Below are 21619 nucleotides of genomic sequence, written 5' to 3'. Positions count from 1 at the left end.
TAATCCAGACATGAAAGATGTTTTAATCCAAGCAGGAGCTAAACATAGTGATGTAATGAAGACTAACATTAATGCTATTCCTTCCATGAAGCAAGTAAGTTTTGAACCAAAGCCTACACTTCTTGATAATGTCATACGGTTCCTAAAAGGCCAGAAAACAAATATCTCGACCGAAACACTTGATGCTTTGCTAGTGGTGGCTGCACTGGTTGCAACAGCCACTTTCCAAGCGGTTCTCAGCCCACCGGGAGGGCTTCAACAGGCTGACAGTAGCGACAGTGATTCACTAATTAAATTAATTTACTCTTATGTCACTTTTTAAATGCATATCTAAACTTAATACCAACTTTAGGTAGCTCTATTATTAGTTAATAAAACTAATATATGGATTCAATGCTGTATAATATATGGGAACATTTTGAACATTTGATACAACTTATCAGTCCCTTTTCGAAAGAGAAAAGGTCTCTGTCTCTTTCTGCTGGTGATGATAAGCTCTTGCTTTTTTTTTACCCATTCAAAATGGATATAGAAAGTGAAAGTGAAATGCAATCTTTATCTTAAAATGAAGGAAGCCAATTTCTTATAATTATTCCCAAAACAAAATAAAACCTACTACTGGTGATTGAGATTGAGCATGCAATTGGAATGAATGCAGTGAGTCGAAGACAGTGCTGTACAGCTACAAAAAGAGTTTTAATGGGTTCGTGGTGGATTTGACTGAGGAAGAAGCACAAAAAATGGCCGGTAAGTTTGGCACAAAAAACACCATCCTACTTGGTATCTTCTTAAAGATCCAGCAACATAAGTTTAACCAAATATATCCAACAAAAAAAATATATCCAACCAGCAGCAGAGGGCAAAGATAAACTCAGGAAAATCAATCCCAGACGAAAATCAATCAATATACAGAAGAAGAGAAGAAAAAGATAAACTCACCAGCAGAGGGCAGAACAAAGCAGAGGGCAGAGAGCAGTGTAGCAGCAGAGGGAACCAGCAAAGAGCAAAGAGCAGAGAGCAGTGTAGCAGCAGAGGGAACCAGCGTAGCAGCAAAGGAAACCAGCAAAGAGCAAAGAGCAGTGTAGCAGCAGAGGGAACCAGCGTCGTGTGGCTAAAAAGGTAAAGTAACCAATCCAAATGGACTTTTTGGCTGAAAAGCTAAAAAAATCTACTTCTCATCTGCCCAAAAGTCCTTCTAAGAAGCTGATATTTTACTCTCAAATGAAAGGTGTTCTCCATTGCTTTTTAAAGAAAAGTCCTTTTTTAGCCAAAAGCTCAACTCAACCGGGTTGAAGAACGAAGCCTTAACAGTTGGAACTTCGGGTTCGTAGGCAACCATCTTTTTTTGGGGAATAGAGGAACTGCTGGCACCAGACCGTTCGAACTGGTAATCAACCAGTGTAGCAGTCCAAACAAAGGTTTGAACCGACTTTTGAGCAAACTATTCGAAATCAATAAAAATTTGAAAATAAAATAAAAAAATCAATGATTGAATTAATTTATAATTTTAATATTTTTTATAATTTTAAATTGTTTATTTAATTATTTTTATATTAACAGTCAAATCAAGAAATAATAATCTAACAGGGTACGATGATCTAACTAGTTTGACCACCAATTCAATTTTTGAAAATTGACTTATAGACTAAAAATAGAGAAAATAGTTTGTTCATGTTCAAATTCGTATAACAGATGTGCTTATTTGTCTTCCATACACAGCCTCAAAAGAGGGAATTCGATTTTTTTTTCTCAAATGGCAGAAACAAGGTCCATTTTATGTTGGGGTTGAAATAAAAATTTTTTTTTTGAGGGATCAAAGCTAAAAGAATTTATGTTCAAATGATTTAATTGAATAATTATTTGTTTTAGAGAGACCAAAAATGGAAAATTTCCATTTGGCCAAAGGTAAAAAGAAAGATTATATTGAACTCTTAAGGCTCCTACCTGCCCTTCGCTTCTTCCACATAGATACCAATTTAGATTTGCATATTTTCAAATCTTGTATCAATTAAATCTAATACATTGTGAGCTTCGTTTTCAACTTTCATTGTCTCAATTCCTTTAGGTTTCGAATTTAAGTAACCATATTAACGAATTTGCCATCACCAATTTGCCACAATAACCCAAATTGCAATAAGTGTTGGCAAAGAACTCAAGTTCAAATTTTTGAGATGATGTCATTGGAAAGGGACAACCACAAACTCGAGAAGATTAATCTCTATGGATTAGACCCGTTCAAGGGTTGGGCTACGCACCCAAGGCTTGCTTGAAATTTGGGTGGGTCTGAACAAAAAATTAGCCCCAAAAAATTAGTTTAGGCAAAAAATTTAGGCCCATTCAAAGTATGAGCCGAACTCGAGCTTGAACATTCAAGGCTCGTGTAACGCCCCTAAAATCATCATGTTAAATTTGTAAAGTGTTATACTCGGAATGTGTATAGTTGATTTCTTGAGTAAATGAGATAAGGTACATCAATGTTAGTAGAGGAAGGTATTGGATACTGTAGAATGTTGAAACGAGTATTATAGTATGAGATATAAATTTGAGGTATTTACTAATTTGTGAAGAAGTGAAAAGTGATGGGGTCAAAGTGTGAATATTCAAAAAACTGAAGGGTTAAAGTGAAAATTAGCAAAGTTGAAGGACTAAAAGTAGAAATAATCCAAGGTAGAAAGGATGTAAATAAAAATATAAAATTTGACCAAGTGCACAATTGTGATTTGGCAAGAAAGATGATTTATGGGAAAAATTATCAAAATGTCCTTGGATGTGTGGATGAATTATGGCCATTGGATTTGCTTAGCCTTGAAGTATAAAATATGGGCCATTGGATTGTAATCATGATGTTGGTGATATTTTATATTAATTAACTAATTAATATTTTAATAATTTTTTTTATATTTTTATGAATATTTTAATTATGTAATGTTAGTATAAAAAGGAAGGAAAAAGGTTAAATAACTCCAAGGAGAGCTGCTCTTTCAGATTTTTTTATTAAGAAAATATTGTATTTTATTTTCACAAAATTCTTCCATTCTTTTATTCATCTGTATTGGCCTTACATTTGTTGGAATTTGTATTTCATCAAAATTATTTTTATATGATAATGTTACTTCATGTTTTTTTCTATTCCAAAAGGCATTAGGAATGTCATTTTCTTTATCTTTCTAATGTGAACGAGAAAAGGGAGAGGAGAGGAATTTTCATTTCTTTACAAATTAGTCCTTTTCCATCAATTTCATCATTTTCACTCAAAAATCTTGAGAATTTTCATAGCCACCAAAAAGGAAAAGTGAATTAGAGATTCTAGAGAGTTTGATTATCATCTTGGAAACAAGAAATTGGAATTGGAAGTGAAGAAAGTTGAGAAGAAAGTGAAGAGATTAAAGAGACAAGGTAAGAATTCAAGTGTTTTCCTATGAAATTTATGTTTAGTTGAAGTAGAGATATGAGAAAGTGATTTCTAGTAAAGAAGTTGATTTTCTATTTGATGTGTTCATGAAGTAGAAAAAGAGAAGAAAAGATGGAAGTGTTGGAAACAAAGTGAAGATGGTGACAAAAGTGAGGAAGGAAGAGAATTAAAAGCAAAATAGTGAAATTCTAATAAAAGAGAGGTAAGTACTTCAAGAATTTTACTACACCTATTAAAATCTAAATATAAAATATGTAAAGATAGGTAAGTACTTCAAGAATTTAACTTAAAAAATATTTGTGTTATTATTTAATTTGAAATAGTGAAGATGTCCATTTACTTTCAATTTCAAGTAAATTAATTTTGTGTAATGAAAGTATATAATAAGTGATTAAATTGTAAAGTGTACAAAAGTTAATGTGTAGAATATAATATTATGAATAAGTGCTTAAATGAAGTATTATATGGTAGTGAGTTAAATTTAAAGTGATATTGAAGTGGATTTATAGTGATTATGAAATTTCATACTATTAAGGACTAAATTGTAAAATAATCAAAAGTGACTATGTTTACTAAAATATTGTAATGAAATTTTTAAATAAAGCGATATATGGGAGTGAAATGTATTCTAAAGTGAGAATAAAGTGATTGCTGAATTATTTGTTAGCAAGAATTAAATTGGAAAGATTGTAAAGTTAAGTGTAATGAAATTTATGTAAAGAGGACTAAAATTAGAAGTGTGAAATAAAAATACTTGAATTGAGAGTTTGAATGAAGTTTTTATGATAGTGAATTGAATTCTAAGTGAAATTAAAGTTATAATTTAATGAATATTGATTTTCATGAAAATAAGGACTAAATTGTAAAGAATGTAAAGTTTTATATGTTATTAATTAATAAGTGGTAGCGATGAAAATGAAAATATAAGTGCTCAGGTAGATAAGGTATGAACATGTTGGATATAGATGACATGTCATTAGGAAACTTTCAATGCATATAGTGATTGTGGCACTTTGGTGCAAATCAGTGATAGAGGCACTTCGGTGCAACTTAATGATAGTGGCTCTTCGGAGCATTTCATTGATTCTGCGCTTTGGTGCATTCCAGTGTTTTCTTTTCCACATATCCTGCTTGCCCAATTAAGTCTACTATGAGCTAAACGAAAAGTGTTAGGTGAAATCAGTAGTGAGTCGTTATGTAACACCCCCATACCTGACCCAATCGCCGAGTTAAGGCATCAGGATGTCACATTCGTTGCTGAAGCAACTACTGAAATTTTAGATCAATTTATCTTATTATTTAATTAATGTAGATCATTAACTAATTTTAGTAATAATTGAATTTACGATAGAACTAATTATGAGTTAAAGGAGTTCATTAAAACATGATATTCAATTAAAGATAACAAAGTTTATAAAGTTAACACAAATATTAAAATTTTACAAATAAGACCATTGGAGGACTTGCACTTGCAAAATTAGTTTACCCACTTTATGTATATTTCATATTTATTTCTAAATTGTGCCAATCAATTTAGTTCTTCATAAAATTTTAACAAAGAATTCACATCAATTAACAATTATGCACTTATTATGTTATCAATTCGTTTAAACATACTCATATGTATCAATCATTCCATCACCTACAACCATTTCGAAACATTTCAAGTTCATCTATTTTATATATATATATATATATATTCATATATTTTTTCCTCCTCCTCCTCCTCCTCCTCCTCCTCCTCCTCCTCTCCATTTCACATCCTTTATGTATATATTTGTTAAAATCTTTAGCTTTTAGTATATAACATGCTTATATGTAACATTATCTATAATTCTACTATTTACTTATATATGTATTCATATAAAAGTTGTCCACTTGAGTCATAGTCACTAAATTATTTATATCTTTAGTTACAGAATTCTAAATTAAGATCCACTTAATGTTTTTGAAACTAGATTAAAATATATTTTTACCATAAAAATTTAAAAATTTATAATTTAGCCAATAAGTACAGTAAAATCTTCAAATTTATCATTGTTCTGCTATTTGACAGCTTCGACCTTTCTTTAATAAAAATTAATTATCTCTTAGTACGGGGTTTGGATGATGTTTAAATTTGTTTCTATTGAAAATAGACTCATTAATAATTTAATAATATAAATTTGAACCCCTAATTATTTTTTTACAATTTTTGATGATTTTCCAAAGTCAGAATAGGGGAACCCGAAATCAATCTGACATTGTCTCGCAAAAATTCATATATCTCATAATATGAAATTCTTTTTCTTAAACCGTTTATTCTATGTAAAACTAGACTCAATAGGATTTAATTTTACACTTTAATTAACCTCTAATTCAATTTCTATAATTTTTGGTAAATTTTCAAAGTCAGACTACTGCTGCTGTCCAAAACTATTTTAGTGCAAAATGTTGATAACCAAGTTTATAACAACCTCCTTTCCTTTCTCTACAATATTTCTCGTCACTTCCTCTTATTTCCCTTCACTAACATATCAAGAACATACAACCTTATATAAGAAAACTCTACTTTAACATCATTTTCATGATTTTTCAATAATATCAAACTTAAAAATATATTGAAATCTTGATGTTCTTACATTGTCCTATTGATTTCAATCTTTAACTTGATTTTCTCTCTCCTCCAACTTCCATTTTCTTGAATCCAATGTGATTTTCTTGTTCTCCATAGTCTCCTTATCGCTTTTCTCTCTTGGTGATTATGAAAATTTCTTGAAATTCCAGGTGAAAATGGAGTGTTTTTGGTGGAAGGACCAAATTGTAAAGATAACAAAGTTTTCTTCTTCTCTCCCCCTCACTCACGTTGGAAAGATGGGAGGATTCTCTATTTTTTTTTCAGCTTCTTCTCCTTTATACTAGCTATTTATAATAAAATATTAGTAAAATATCTCATTAAAATATTAATAAAGTAATATTTATCTAATTAAATAGTTATAAAATATCATCAGAATATCTCTAACATGATCATTGCCTTCTAGAGTTCTCTCTCTTTTTCTAATTGACTATTTTGCCCTTTATGATCTTTTAAAATTTCATCATTGAATCATCACTTAATTTGGTAAAATTATGATTTAGTCCCTCATAATTCTTCATCTATTCAATTTGGCCCCAGCATGCCAATTCCATATCATAGTAAATTGGATTATTTTCACTTTTGGTCCTTCAACTTTCTAATTTTTCCACTTTGATCCCTAAATTTTGAATATTTACACTTGAGCCAAAAACTTTTCACATATTTACGATTTAGTCCTTACTTTAAATCAATATACTAAAACCTAATTTTTAATTATTATTTTTAATACTCCTCAATATTCTCTTTTATCATCTTCATATCATTTTCTCATTTTATCGAGAAATCAATTATACATCATGTCATGCTTCTTGATTTAACTCTCTTTTGATATCTTGCAACTTTCATTTCTTTGATCTTATACCTTATTTCACTAAAATTTTATCTCATATTATTTACGACCAATGGGGTTTTAAGGATGTTACACTTTAAGTGAAACATAGTAAAATTGCAAGTGGAAATGAGCATTTAATGATCATTTAATTAAATTCATTATGTTATATTTAAAGCATTGATATGTTAAATTTAATTAAGGTGATGATAAGTTTAATTCTTGATGTACTTACTAAGCTTTTATAAGCTTAACGCGTTTTTTCCCAACGCGTATGTGGTAAAGGCTCAAATTAAAGCTTTAGAGTGAGGATCAATCTTAACTCATCACATCACATCTTAAAGCTTAGAAGAGGGTATGTTGTTGATATTTTGGTAATAGTTTATGGCATGTACGTAGGTTTAAACCAAGCATGTATGTGAAGATTTCTAGTGGAATCATTTGATGGACTTTGAGCACCTCGTTAACTTTGCAAACATAGTTATATCTGATTGAGTTTTAAGTTGAATTATGTGATGTTTAAGGTTGGAAATAGGTAAATATGAATGATATGTTTGTTGAATTGGTTGAAAAGTGCTAAACAAGTATTGATTTAGGTGTTGTAAATTGAAAAGTATGGTTTTCATGAAAACAGAGCACACGTCACGACGAGCCAAAGTCAATGAATGACATTGCGACGTGGAATTCTCAAAGTTGCAACGTCAACTCGATAGATTGAAACTTTATACTTAAGTCATTGAACAACTAACAATTAGTAAGAGAGTCTGACCCAATGATCAAGTTGGGTATGGGGTGTAATATATTATATAATATGTCAGCTCGAGTATGATCCAATCCGTTTTCTAAATTTTGTAATATATTATATTATATTACTTTTTATATATTATGTAATTTTATAATACCTAAAAATTAAATTTATAGTAATATATAATACTATAATGTAAATATTGAAAAAAAATTAAGTTGGGCATATATAAATTTTAATAAATGAAAAAAATTAAAGTATTAAATTTTAAATTAAAAAATAACATAAACTTATTTTTTTAAAATTAAAAATATGGGTGGGTCTAAAATGGGTTTAGATTAGAGGTGCTCATGGGCTGGGCGGCCCGGCCCGACCCAAAATATGGGAGGGTTTGGGTAAAAATATAGGCCCGAAATATGGGCTTGGGCAAAAAAATGAGGCCCGTTTAGAAAACGGGCCGGGCCTCGAGCACCACTTTTTTTGCCCGGGCCCGGCCCGATATAATAAACATATTTATTTTTAAAATTTTTTTAATTTTAAAATATTTTTAAAATACTTTTTTTTTAATTTTTTTAAATTTTAAAATATTTTTAAAATACTTTTAAAATACTTTTTTTAAATTTTTTAATTTTAAAATATTTTTAAAATATTTTTAAAATACTTTTTTTTAATTTTTAAAATAAATTTTTAATATTTATTAAAAAAATGGGCCGGGCTGGGTCGGGCCCGGGCTTATGATTTTTTTCCCGGGCCGGGCCTGGGCAAAATTTTAGGCCCATATTTCAGGCTAGGCCGAATTTTTTTATGGGCCCTGCCCGAACCCGGCCCGGCCCGGCCCATGAGCACCTCTAGTTTAGATTAGCTATTTATAAATATAGTTGGGTTTGTGAAAAATTTTAAACCTATATTCCGAGCCATCCAAGTTTGGGCAAATATAAAGTATGTTAATATCATGATAAGCATGACTAGAACTAGGAGAGAAAATTTTTTGATTTTAATATGAAAATAGACTCATTCGATTTTTCGGTTTCAGTTTATTCAGGTGGGGCGGGTTGGTCGATTTTGACCTTTATTTAATTGATTAATTGGACCAATTATCAGTTTTTGAATTTCGAAACTGAACCGATCGAAAAATGACTTATTTTATATTTTTAAATTATTTAAAATATATTTATATTTTATAACATATAATAGATATATAATCATATAAACTCAACCCAATAACCCAAAGTCAGTTAACCAAAAAAATCAACCGAATCAAAGTCGGTTCAGTTTGATCGATCTTCTCAACTAAAGTCGGCCTGATCAGTTTTCTCATGTCAAAGTCGATTCGAAAAAACTGATCGAACCGATCAATTAAATCGGTTGTTACCTAAACCCAACTCGACCTAATTCACGAACACATCTATTATGGATCATCAAATATCAAAAAAATATATTTATTCAAAATATAATTTTTTTAAATAAAAAATAAAAAATTGAATCATGATTCATGACCCAAATTAAAATAACATAGCTTTATAGTACAAGAATTACAATATCTTATCTTTTGGACGTCCCTTCATTAATCTAATCTAATCTAATTCTAATAATATCTTATCAAACTATGTATCAAAGAAAAATATCTTATTCAAATTAAATATCTTTTTTTAATGAAAATCAAATTAATTTTTTTAAAATTTTAAAAAATATGAAAACTTTAATCTAGTCATATTATAATAATTTGAACAAAGAAAATTTTTCTCTAATATATTATCAAATAAAAATAAATCTAAAATTTAGCTCAATTGATTCATGTGATTGTTTTCAGAAAATGACATTCAACATATATAAGATTTGGGATTCCGATATTCAAAGTCCCTAATTTGATCTTATATTGCAACCTCATAACTCACTCTAATATAACGCAAAATCAACAAGTTGAATCGAAAATTAACTTAATTGATTCATACAATCCCTCTCAATAAAGTTGAGAAATAGTCTCTCGCAAAAACCAAAAATCAATTGGTTCAATTCAATTTGATTTTAATTCGATTTTTATTTAAATTTATTTAATTAATTTTTGTTTTCAGTTCACAAGATAAGAAAATTATTTTTATTAATTTACAGTCAGTAATTTTAATTTTCTAATATTTCTGTAATATCAAAATAAATATATATAAATTAGTGAAACCCCTTTTTTCCTATCTCAAACAGGAAAATATTATATATATATAAAACAGAAATATATATAGTAAGACTTAATCAACAGTATAAAGATAAAGCAAAAATGGAACCCACTTTACCAAAAACTATGACAAATAAACTTTTAGTAAATTAGGCCTAATTTATTAAATTATTAATAAATTTACGTTTTAATCATTTAATTTTAAAAAGTTATTAAATTATTTAAAAATTTATTTAAATCACTAATTTACTAAAATCGCTTCTGAATAAATTTTATTCTAAATGTCGAAAGCTCTCATTTATCATTTTTTTTATATTTTAGTTTTTTTTTATACAATAACTTTAAACGTTATGAATTTATAAATTAAAATTTAAACAATTTTCATCTTTGATATTCGACATTGACTATTAAACTAACTTAAATCTAAGATATATTATGAATAATAACCTATAAAACTAATTTTCAAATTATCGCTTGGTATTTACTAGTCAAAATTAAAAAAGAGAAAAAAAACCTTCCAGATGAGTGTAGTTATCATTTTTTGTCTTTTAAAGAAAAACACAGAGACACGCATAAATTCTCTCACTGTCCTCCATTTTCTTTCTACTTCACTGTAATATTTTTTCTTCAATGTCTGTAATTACATGTTCTTTTCCAGTTAATCTTCCTTTTAGAACATCGAAACCACATGTGAACAAGATCGTGATGCTTCAAAACAACCAAGTTCCTTGTAAGAAATCACCGGAAATTCAGATCAGTGGTTTCTCCAACAACAATAAGGTTGAACAAAAAATGATCAGTTTTTTCTTTTGGGGGTATTTTCGGCCATTGTTTTCCGACCAGAAAGTGAGAAACATGATGTGGTTTGTGTGGTTTTTTTGACAGGTTTTTGAGGACAAAGCTTTGGGTGTAATATGTTACAGAGATGATAATGGTGAAATAGTTTGTGAAGGGTATGATGAAGGTCCTCGTTTCATTTCTCCTACTCTTTTTCATCATAGGTAAGTATATAAAACTCGGATTGTGTTCCATCGTTGTCGAGTTGAGCTTGAGTTATTTAGAATAAGCTTGAATTATGATCATCATTGTAAAGTTGAGCTCAAGTTTGATTGATTACAAATGAGCTTAAGAGCTCGGAATTTGACTTTAAAAAAAAGCTTGAGTTCTAGTAATTATTGTAAAAGTCGAGCTCGACCTAGCTTAGGGATCATGGTAAGGGGAGCTTTTTTGAAAATTTTGAAAATTTTTTTTACACCTCAAAATTTGTCAAGAATCTGAATTTTTTTCTAAAGTTTTTATTAAACCTACCAACATTTTTTAGAAATTCTCATCAAATCCTTTAAAATTTTTAAAAAATTTTAATTAAACACCTCCCAAATTTCAATGACCCGCCACTGCTATTAAGAGAGTCAGATCTTAAGTTGATACAAAATGTCTAGTTCCACTCCCAGATATAGCTCATTTTTTACTATACTTAAATGAGATTAATCAACCAAGCTTGAGGAGTTATATTTTCGAAGTTTGAAACTGATATTCAATGGAACTCAATCACACATGTTTTAGTTACTCTGATTTTAATCTATAATAGTTTATCTTTTTTGGCAAATGTTAAAATGAATGCAGAGATGCAGAGATCCTTGATCTTCTTCGAGAACGATGGATTCAAATTGTTAATAGTGGAGGCTTCAAAAACCCTAAAGATGGGGTTTCAAACTTCAAGGGGAATGGTTTTAACAAATTCCTTCAGTAAAAACCCTAGCTCTTATATATATACACATACTTGTATGCATATTATATAGCAAAAAAACAACTCTGTTATATATATTTGTATGCATATTATATGGGACACGGATATTCCATAAAAAAATTAAAAAGATTGGAGAATTAAAGCTAAGAGCTCCTTTTGAGGTTGAATGTATGATCTTCAACATTGGATTAGGAGAAAAAGAAACTCGAATTTAATTTGTTTGGTAATTATTTGAGTCGAGCTTGAGCAGCTCAAGTTATCAATCAAACCGGATTTGAGTATCGCAATACTCTGATTCAATTAATTGAACTTTTCATTTTAATATATTTTTGTGTTATGAAATTACATTTTTGTCCTTGTTATATAGAAAAGGTTGAAGTGTAAACGAGCTCGAGCTTAATGCAAACGAGCATAGTTGAGCTTGAGTTGTGAAAGTTAATAAATGAGCTTAATCGAGCTTGAACCTAAACAATTCAATTAAGTGTCGAGCGGAGATCGAGTTTGAAAATTAATGTTAGATTGAGCTCGAACTGACCATTATGAGAGCAGAACTATGTGTTACTGTCGATTTTGGTATATATCGACGGTTAAGAGAGCTGAAACCGTCAAATAACCATTTAAACTCTATAAATCACAGCCATTCAATTCCCAAGTTGTTCGGATCCTTTTTGAAGTTTTTTCATGTGATCTTTCAAAGGTTTTATCCTCAGTATATAACGAAAGACAGATATTTTTAGAAAAGTGAAGAACCGGAGCAAGAAAACCCGAACCCGAATCATCCAGAGCGGTTTGTATAACTAGATTGACCTAATAACCAGACCCATCAGCAATGGTATAATTTATATATATGAATCACAAAAGAATCTAACTCACTGATCCATTTACATGGTGGAATGCTAAAATTATAAGATCAAAAAAATTTCATGCAGAGATCATCAAAATTTGGAACTCTGATAGAAATTTCTGTCTTATAAAAAAAATCCCATGCAACTTTCCTAAAAGAATAATTATAATTTATTGTTTTTTTGTGAGAAAAAATGGAAATCAATCATGTGAACAAGGGGGGAAAAAGAATCAAAGATATGAATATACACTCACAGATTTGAAGAATCACTTAACCGAGGTCCGGATTTGCCCATTCTCTTCACCGGTATCCGACCCAGGTTTTCTTGGCATGGTAGAAGAAGACCATTGATCGGGGATCATCAGGAAATAAGTCGACATTGCTTTCCGGAACCTTTTCTTGTATTGTTTCGGTGAAATTACGGTTGGTGCTGCATTCCTTGGCCCGCCGAGGATGCCGGAAGCCTTCACCCAAGTTTCGAGATGCTTGTCCCAGGTATACTGCCTCATGAAATCAATGATTCCGAGAACTAACTCGTGCTTCTCTTCGTCGATTCCGACCAGTAACGAGTAATCCATCACATCACTTGACTGCAAAATCAAAAAGAAGAGAAAAATAATGGATATAAACATGCACCATGCGAATGGATCTCCTGGAATGTTAAGAACATCTTCGGGGGGACAAGCATACAAGAAAAGATTGAAAACTTACCGCAAGAAAAGCAGTGTCATTCCAGACAGCTCTTTCCAACAACCGCTTTGCTTTATTGCCGACAAAAATAGGGGAAGTCGGCATTGATTCGATAAAGTTCTGATCAAGCAAAACTTTGTTGCTTCCACTTGTATCGGGGTTATAACGAGATCTTGAAGATCCTTTGAGATCGTATAGCCTCGTGCAGGTTCTTCGAAACAAAAGATTCTCCATAGCCAAAACATCAATTTTTGTTTCTTTCCCGCCTTTAAGATGCTTTGTAGTAACCTTCAAGAAAAATAAAAGTAGACAAAATAATTATTCCGGCTTCGGTAAGCAATGAACGATATATTAACAATTATAATATGTAGCATTAAAACATCTGAAGTTAAACAAACACCTGATAAATACCGAGAATCTTTGCAAGGCATGTCGGACTTCTAGAACTAATTGATTCAGATAAGTACTTAAAATATCCAGGGGCAAATTTTATAAACGATTCCAACTCTGTCTTCGTAACCTGTTTAATGATAAACCGATCATCCAAGGTCTTTGCAAAGAAGACATTGCTCTTGCCACCCTGAGCACCCCATTTCTTACACCGACTCAGGGACCGTATATAATCTAGCTCTGATGGGCAACACATTCTTCTTAATGCTTCAAACCCCTTTGCGTAATAGCAAGTGACGGTATATTTCACTTTATCAGCTGACCCGTCATCTCCAAAGGAAACCTGGACATGCAAAGCCTTTGTACGGGAGAGTGGGTCCATAATCAGGCTACGAGATCCAGAACCGTCGTCTATTGAACTGAAACTTTGATGGGGATCAAAGGTCGATTCATCAACAGAAAGGAAAGACCGAAGAGTTGATGAATCTGCAGATACGGAGGTAGTTAAATCCCCACTGTCTTTATGTCTATCCCCATTGTTGCTTACCTGAAAATGATACTCAGGTGATGCTAGTGCATATGATATCATACTCGTGGGCTCATCATTGTAAACCGGAATAACAGTGTCATTAACACCCAAAGGTAAAAGCAGTCTAGCCCCATCTTGCATTTCCAACTCTCGAAATGATGAAACATAGACTGGATCATACTCGCTGAATGTATCAAGCTTTGAAGCACTTCCTAAGAAGTTTTTGTTCAATGAACGGTAGAAACTTAAGAATGGCATCGTTAACCAGCTTATCGAGTCTTCCAAATTTTCTGAACCTCTAGTGGACAATGAAGGTGAAAAAGAAAAAAGAGCCTTTGGCACGATCTTTCCTTCAGAATGGTTTTCCAAATTCAACCTCTCCGTTGCTGTGCCTGCAGCAGCAGAATCAGAAAGATCACATGAATCTTTCATACACAATACAACTGTTTGTTGAATTTCCCCGGTCCAAGCAGCGTCAAGGGTATCAGACAAGTTTTCTATGACAGGAAAGTGGCCTTCAGATAGGACTCGACGAACAGTTGCAGTAGGTTTCTCACAGCCCGATTGGTCATACATGCTCTGACTAGCAGAAAGACTACCATACTCTTCAATTCCAAGACTCAAATCTCCACTTACGTCCAGTTCTCGTTGGATCACGTCCGACTTATCAGCATTGCCATTTAATTCTCTTTGGTCAGATCCCCTATCAAGCTTTTCATCCACAGGAGACAAGTCACAGCATTCGGAGCCTTTTCCATGCTCCAACATGTCCACATCTTTGAGCTTCTCATCATCAGTTACAGATTTCTCCTCGTGTCCTGAAATCAAATTGCTGTAATTGTCCTGCGGCCTGCAATTTTCTAAATTTGTTGCAAAAACCAGGCGATGGTCCCACATATAAGATTGGAAAAGTAATTGCCGCCGCAACCAATTAAGTTCAAGAATGTCAATAACAGGCTGCCCTTTTCTTACTTCCCTATTCAAAGCCTTTTGCAATGATTCCTAAACCAAATATGAGAGAAATAAAAAACCGGAAAATATAAACAGCAATGAAAATTAGACATTTGTTTTTCAGTTGTAGAAGTTTTCCAACAGAAGTAATGGAAATCTAACCATACATGGTCAACATAATCACCGGCAATCCGGCTGTTTTGCTAAAGTAAAAAATATATAATACATAAAGGAAGTCTTACCTGGAATTCGAGTTTCTCCTTTTGTAATATCCCTTCTAGTTCAGCAATTTGATTCCTCGATTCTGGTGATTTCACGGTACTATTAGGTGCCCCTTTGCTGATTTTCTTTTCAGCTATTTGATTTAAGGATTTGAGTACTTCAGAAAACAGATGCTCAGCCCGGTCGACCACCTATTTATAATAACAAAAAAAATAAACAAATGAAGTGAGATCTAAATCAGCTTCTTTAAGAAACCGAAACCGAAACCGAAACTGTTAATCCTTGCACCTTATCTTTCTCCCCTTGTATCCACTCCTGAATCTCGTAGTCAAACTCAAGTTTCGGGGGTGGAAGGTACACCGAATGTACATCAATTGATGCATACCGGAAGCAAGCAACCATTCTCCCAAATCTACAAACAAGTTTGCATGAACAAAATGATTGATTTCAACTTGAGAAAACATGCGATAATGATTAATGACACAATGTGATGCATTATACTTATTATGGGTCAAGAGCCAGCACGAAAGCTGGTTTTTGTCACATATTTACAAGGGCAACTATTTGTACTCGGATATGGCATTCAACTGATAATATAAAAGCAAAAGGAAATTACCCATAGAAACGAAGACAATCTCTATGTAAAGAATGGCCGCAACTTGCAACCCGGCTTGCTGCAGCATGGTTTGAAAAACTAAGCTCCAAAAACTTCCCGAAAGATAAACCCCAAGCAGCATCGGACATCACCACCCTCAGCGTAGCCGGAGGAAAACCATTGGTTCTTGGACATCGCAGGCATCTATGCCACATCCAAATCTTTCCAACTCTTTCACCAGGTAGGAAAACGTCGGTGAGTTTTTTAACGGATATGGTGAGGGTTCCTTGCCGATGAGTATAGCAATGAACGTGAGCTTCTGAAGGCATGTCACAACAATGGCATTGGTAACTCTGAAAGATCAGTAATTTCTTTAGTTTCAAGAGAACTGCTGCAGTACATATGATCAAATATATATAAAAGTGGAAAAGAGAGACTTTACCTGATCGAATAAATGATCCCGCAAAAACCGACCCAAAGGTTTATCGAAACTGCCATAGTACTTGATCCGAAACAGATGGGATCTTTCGCAGACAGTCCCTTTCCATGCACATCGTGATGATAAAGAAACCAAAATGCTCTGATTGTCAGAGGGTGTTGGAGGAAATTCTTCTTTTATTGGTTTTGGCTCCTGGGATTGGTTATTACAGTTTTGACTATCATGATGCACTGATGATGCCTCCGAAAGACCAGATTGAATTTCAACTGCTGTGCTACAATTCTCTTGGTCAATGTGTACTGTAGAATTGTGTTGTGAAGAATTTGACAGCCCGACATGATGATTACTCATAGTGGCTGACTCACTTTTGTTAACAAAAGATCCCATAGTCGACGATTCTTTGGGACCAGTATCAGTTTTCTTGGAAAAGGAATCTAAATTAACTTTCTCGGTAGTGGATTGTGCAGATGGCAAGCTAGAACCATTAGATAAACAAGTTTGTGCAGCTTCTTTTGGCAAAGCACGATTAACAACCGAGAACGGAATATTTAAAGTGGGAATACTGTTAGCTCTTTGCAGATCACTACCAAGTGGAGGTTCCTGGGATGTTTCATTGGCCGGAACAGTGAAACCAGGAAATGTTGATATGGACCTCGCAATAGTTGGTGGTTTATCAAGAAGTGTCACAGTAATGGGAGAGCTAAAAGAGGAATCCGGAAGAGAGGCTCCTTCATCGGCGAGAAATGATGTCTCCAGAGCCAAGTGATAAGCGGCAAAAATTCCATATTGGATAACATGCTTGACTTTCTTCAGTTCATCTCCATTTGCACCCCGAAGTAATATCTGAAGCAAAACATTTACAAATTCAGTTAGACTAAAAAATTAGACCTGCAACAGCTGAAAAACAAATACATTAATGTCTTCCATTTCGGTTTGGTTTCAGTTAGTGTTGATTACTTACAGTGAAACCCAATGGCTTTCGGCAGCCTTCAAAATACATTAAGGTCTTCGCCAATTTCTTCCCTCTTTGTCCGGCAGAGCCAAGATCTTCAAAGAACCTCTCGACATGAAATTTTTCACAGTAACCTAGTTTCTGAGAAGAGAGATGGTCGACCGAAGGGACTATTTGAGCACCAGTGCATCGAGCAATGCGTTCTAACAATGACCTTTTGATATTTAGAACAAGTGATATGTCTTCCTCGAGGAGATATTCCTGGGCATACCGAGAAACTGATTTCTCTACCAGAAGGATATTTGGTTTATGCGCATGTATCTTCGCTACAGCCATCTTCAAATGGTCTTTTTCCTGGTTTAATGACATCAAAAAATATATAACATAAGGAAAAAATAATAGTAGCTTACAGAAGTAAAAAATTGATATATTGTAAACAGAAAGAAACATATAAACATGAAAATACCTGCTTCAACAAAGTATCGAAACTTGATAATTGGTTGGAGACCCGCTGGTATTCGAGAGCTCCACCAAGGATCAACAACCGAGGCTTTTCTATTTTTGAATTCATTCGTCGATGAGCAACATTTTTCTTGCAAACAACTCCTTTGACAACCATACTATAAGAAACATCACAAAACTCAGAAACAGAAAAACGGAGTGTCGAAAATTATTGCAATAGTATATCTGGAAGCAGTCTTAGAGGTCATCTCAGGGTCTATACTAATTTAGATTCTAATTCATTAGGGAAAAAAAATCAAAAAACAGATTGGATGGAAACAATTGTTATATTGTGTAACATTTACCTCTCACGACGACATCCAGAAGCTATGCATTTCACTTTAACATATCCACCGGGATCCATCCCTCCCCCTTGGCTCTTATCAGGCTTCAAAAGCGTGGCAGCTTCCCACGAAAGAGCAGTGATGATCTCCAACCAACTCTCCCTGTCATTTTCATCACCCACAGGAAGGCACTCGACTTGTAAAAGTTGAGCTACCAAAGCCCGGAAATGTCCATCAACTATACTCTTCACCGCTTTCTTGTGCTCTTCTCTCGATCTATCTTTAATCCGAGACTCCCCACTACCGAAGCTACCTGAGCTGCGCATGTATCCCCAATCTCCTGTAACATCCACATCATCATCATCATCGAACAGAAGAGCTTCCCTCTCGTCTTCTTCGTTTTGGGGTTCAGGAGGGAGCCAAAGAAGTCCATTATTCTCAAAATCTACAGGCTCAGTAGCATATAAAGCCGATGACATTTCACCTTCATCACCAACTTCGGGTTCATCTTCCTTCACAATCTGTGATATTCCTTCTAAACACGGTGAAGGGAGACTATGGTCAATTGGAGAACAGCTTAAATTTTTTGAGTCATTGTTTTCACTATCGGGATGAAATGCATGCGACTCATCATTGCTCGTCTCATCAAAGCCGATAGGACTACAATAGCCACTATCTTGAGAGAAATGCTTTGACTCGGAATCAGACAGATATATGCTGTATTCATCGTCGTCGTCGTCGTCATCATAATCACTCCTGATGCCAAACAAAAAGCAAGCAACAATAAGTGATTGGAATAGAACACTAATACCTTGTTTTACTCAACTCTCCAATAAATCCTATTGGCTACTGGTTTCTGGTTTCCTGTATTCTATTCGATAGACAACCCTGATAAAAAATGACAGATTACAGAGTGATGCACAAACACATGCAAACTCAGATGTCTATACAGATTTAAGTTCTGTTTGATTGATAGAAAAACCTGAAAATTTTTAAGAAATGCAAGATTCCATACCTGTCTGACAAAAGTTCATAGTTTGAAGATGGATCTTCTACATCCATCATAAGATCATCACTTGTCATTGTTATTCTCTTGCTGGATCTATCCATGCTTCGATTCATAGACAGTTGACGAGGGCTGGGAATAGACCTCGAATGAGACAGATATGGAACCGAGCCAAGACTATAGCTACTGCTATAATTAGATTTAGTGCTCATAAAGCTAGCAGCTGACGGTGAAGAGCTAATATCCTCATCGAGCTCTTGCACTTCATCATCGATAGCATTTATGCCCTGCTCCCATTGCTTGAAACAATAATTACATACCCGAAGTTGCTCCCTCTCTTCTTGGAGAATACTGAAGTCATCCAATGGCGCAGGAACCGAGTTTGTTGTACACTTGGCACAGAAAACTCGGCCACAGAGTCGGCAATGGTGTCTACGGTTAAATAATGTGAACTGAGAATCACATTCATAGCACACCCTGCAGATATGATCAGGCATCCAAAAATCCCTCGACACATTATCAGGCTCGGATCGCCAAGGGAGCCATGACTTAACTAAACTAACTAGCTCAGAAATCGTCTTGCTAGTGGCATCCATCTTTAAACTATCCTAATGCCCCTGCTCATTAAGGTAGCTCCATTTGAAACTCAAAACAGGCCATAAACAATACAGCATGCAGTTCAATCCGAAACGAAGCCACAATCCCACCAAGTGCAACCATCGAAAATCAGAAATTCTAACAATCAAGAACCGACTATTATGCCTACCGATCAACCTATCAAAGTAATTCATACTTCTCCATCTCAACTACGTAAGAACAATCGAAACCCCGATTCTACTATTTGAACTTTGATCAAATGCTGATCCAAATCAATGCCTGGCAACACAATCTACTCTAGAATTCAACTAAAATGGCATTCGAAAAATTTGACATAAATCACAATTAATTGAACCTCAAAAAGGGTAAAATACTGATCCTATCACTAAAATATACGATCAAAACACGCCTTTTCTCATGAATCAACTCGATGCCCGTCATTCAGAAAACAATCCTAAAAATTAAAACAAAATCCCATCAAAATAACACTAATAAAAATACATTTCTAATAACCAAATAAACAAATCTATGCACAATTCAGGTTTAGATATATGAAACAGCATTACCTCAAATCCCAATCAATCAACGATCAATGAAGCATCCAGCCTCCAGATTCTAGCCACGTACGCAAACAGACCGTTACAAAGCATTCTTAAAAAGCCGAAAAAAAAACCCAGAACCCAGAATGCGATTCTTTATGAAGAAATCAATATAAATGATGAAATTATTGATATTTGATTATGAAAATCTCGTTTTCAATAGTAAAAAAAAAAACCCAATAATTTTGTTTAAAAAAATTCTATCCTATCTGTATATACATGCAAGAAAATATTTTGATAATTATTTTATCTAATCTAAATATCTAAATCTACAAAATTCAGTAAAAATTTTCCTTTTCTTCCTATAAAATTAATTATTAAAAAAAATCCAGTAATTCTATTTAACAAAATTGTATCAAAACAACCGGAAAAAAATCTTATGCACTGTATTTCTGTATATATGTGCAAGAAATTTTTTTTTTTGGTAATATATTTTATCTAATCCTAATATCTAAACCTACAAAATTGAGTTCCTAAAAAATAATCCTTTTTGTTCTTTTTTTTTTTAAATTGTTTGAAACTGATGATTCTATTATTTTGTCCCTTTTAATTTAGTCCTAACATAATAATTAATTTTCAAAAGACAAAACTGGCCTTTAAAGAATTTTTAAGAAAGAGACAAAGATTTTATAATGATGTTGACAGCTCATGGCATTTTAAAAGAGGTTAAAATGTGCTATAAGTCCTTTTACTTTATTTAATTTAGAATTTAGCCCCTATAATTTATTTTTAAGAATTTAGCCTTTTTACTTTTTTAAATTTCAAAATTCAGGTTCAATTGTTTGATAATATTTATTTAATTTTGTTAAATTTGTTGTTGTACCATTTTGAAATAAAAAATTCATTTATTAACTATGTAACTAAGTAGTGGTAGATCGTAGTGTTAAGTTCTGGATAGCTAACTAAATTTTTAAAAATTTTGAGGGTTTTAATGAGAATTTTAAATAATTTTGGCAGTTTTAATTAAAACTTTCAAAAATTTTAGAGGTTTAATTAAAATTTATAAAAAAATTTGAGAAGTCTAATTGAAATTTAAAAAAAAAATTAAAGATTTAATGAGAATTTAACAAAAGAATTTTAACCGAGTTAACAATTAGACTGGCATTTTTAAATCCAAAAAATAAAGGACTAATTTTTTTAAAATAAAAATATAAAAACTAAAATTTAAAGTTATACAGACTTATAGAATATTTTTTTACCTATGAGAGATTATGAGATAAAACTTGAAAGACATTCACAAGGTTGAATTTTAAATAATATTTTAATAAATCTGAAAATAATTAAACGAAAATGGATATTTGTTTTATATTTAATATTTTAATAAGAAATTAAAATTGAAACATACAACTTAACCCGTGTATTACACTGGATAAAAATTAGTATTATATATTATATTACAGGTTAAATAAAGAAATAAAGTTCATTTCTATATTGCAATTTTTTTGCACGTGTTACTCTCTATTGACCGAAAATCGGACACGCAAGATCAATTACTGATCGAAACGT

The 21619-nt window shown here is 32.6% G+C and overlaps 2 protein-coding genes across 2 annotated transcripts; one reads left to right on the top strand and one right to left on the bottom strand.

Moving 5' to 3' along the window:
* The first annotated feature begins 10302 nt into the window (after positions 1 to 10302).
* LOC107891757 (uncharacterized) lies at positions 10303 to 11714 on the top strand. The gene is made up of 3 exons (XM_016816650.2): positions 10303 to 10547; positions 10653 to 10768; positions 11391 to 11714. Exons 1-3 carry the CDS (start codon positions 10398 to 10400, stop codon positions 11515 to 11517), a joined length of 393 nt encoding a protein of 130 aa, XP_016672139.1. The 5' UTR covers positions 10303 to 10397; the 3' UTR covers positions 11518 to 11714.
* A 612-nt stretch (positions 11715 to 12326) lies between these two features.
* On the bottom strand, positions 12327 to 20631 carry LOC107891759 (1-phosphatidylinositol-3-phosphate 5-kinase FAB1B). Its single transcript, XM_016816651.2, has 12 exons — positions 20081 to 20631; positions 18927 to 19968; positions 17933 to 18667; positions 17593 to 17746; positions 17136 to 17480; positions 16178 to 17017; positions 15757 to 16088; positions 15429 to 15552; positions 15161 to 15331; positions 13449 to 14969; positions 13070 to 13336; positions 12327 to 12948 (listed from the first exon to the last, which is right to left on the bottom strand). Exons 2-12 carry the CDS (start codon positions 19511 to 19513, stop codon positions 12625 to 12627), a joined length of 5400 nt encoding a protein of 1799 aa, XP_016672140.1. The 5' UTR covers positions 19514 to 19968; positions 20081 to 20631; the 3' UTR covers positions 12327 to 12624.
* Positions 20632 to 21619: the final 988 nt, after the last annotated feature.

This window comes from Gossypium hirsutum, chromosome D09 (genome assembly GCF_007990345.1).
Source record: "Gossypium hirsutum isolate 1008001.06 chromosome D09, Gossypium_hirsutum_v2.1, whole genome shotgun sequence".
NCBI classification, from domain to species: Eukaryota; Viridiplantae; Streptophyta; class Magnoliopsida; order Malvales; family Malvaceae; genus Gossypium; species Gossypium hirsutum.
Note: the sequence above shows the minus strand (reverse complement) of the source record. Positions and strands in the feature narration are given on the sequence as shown.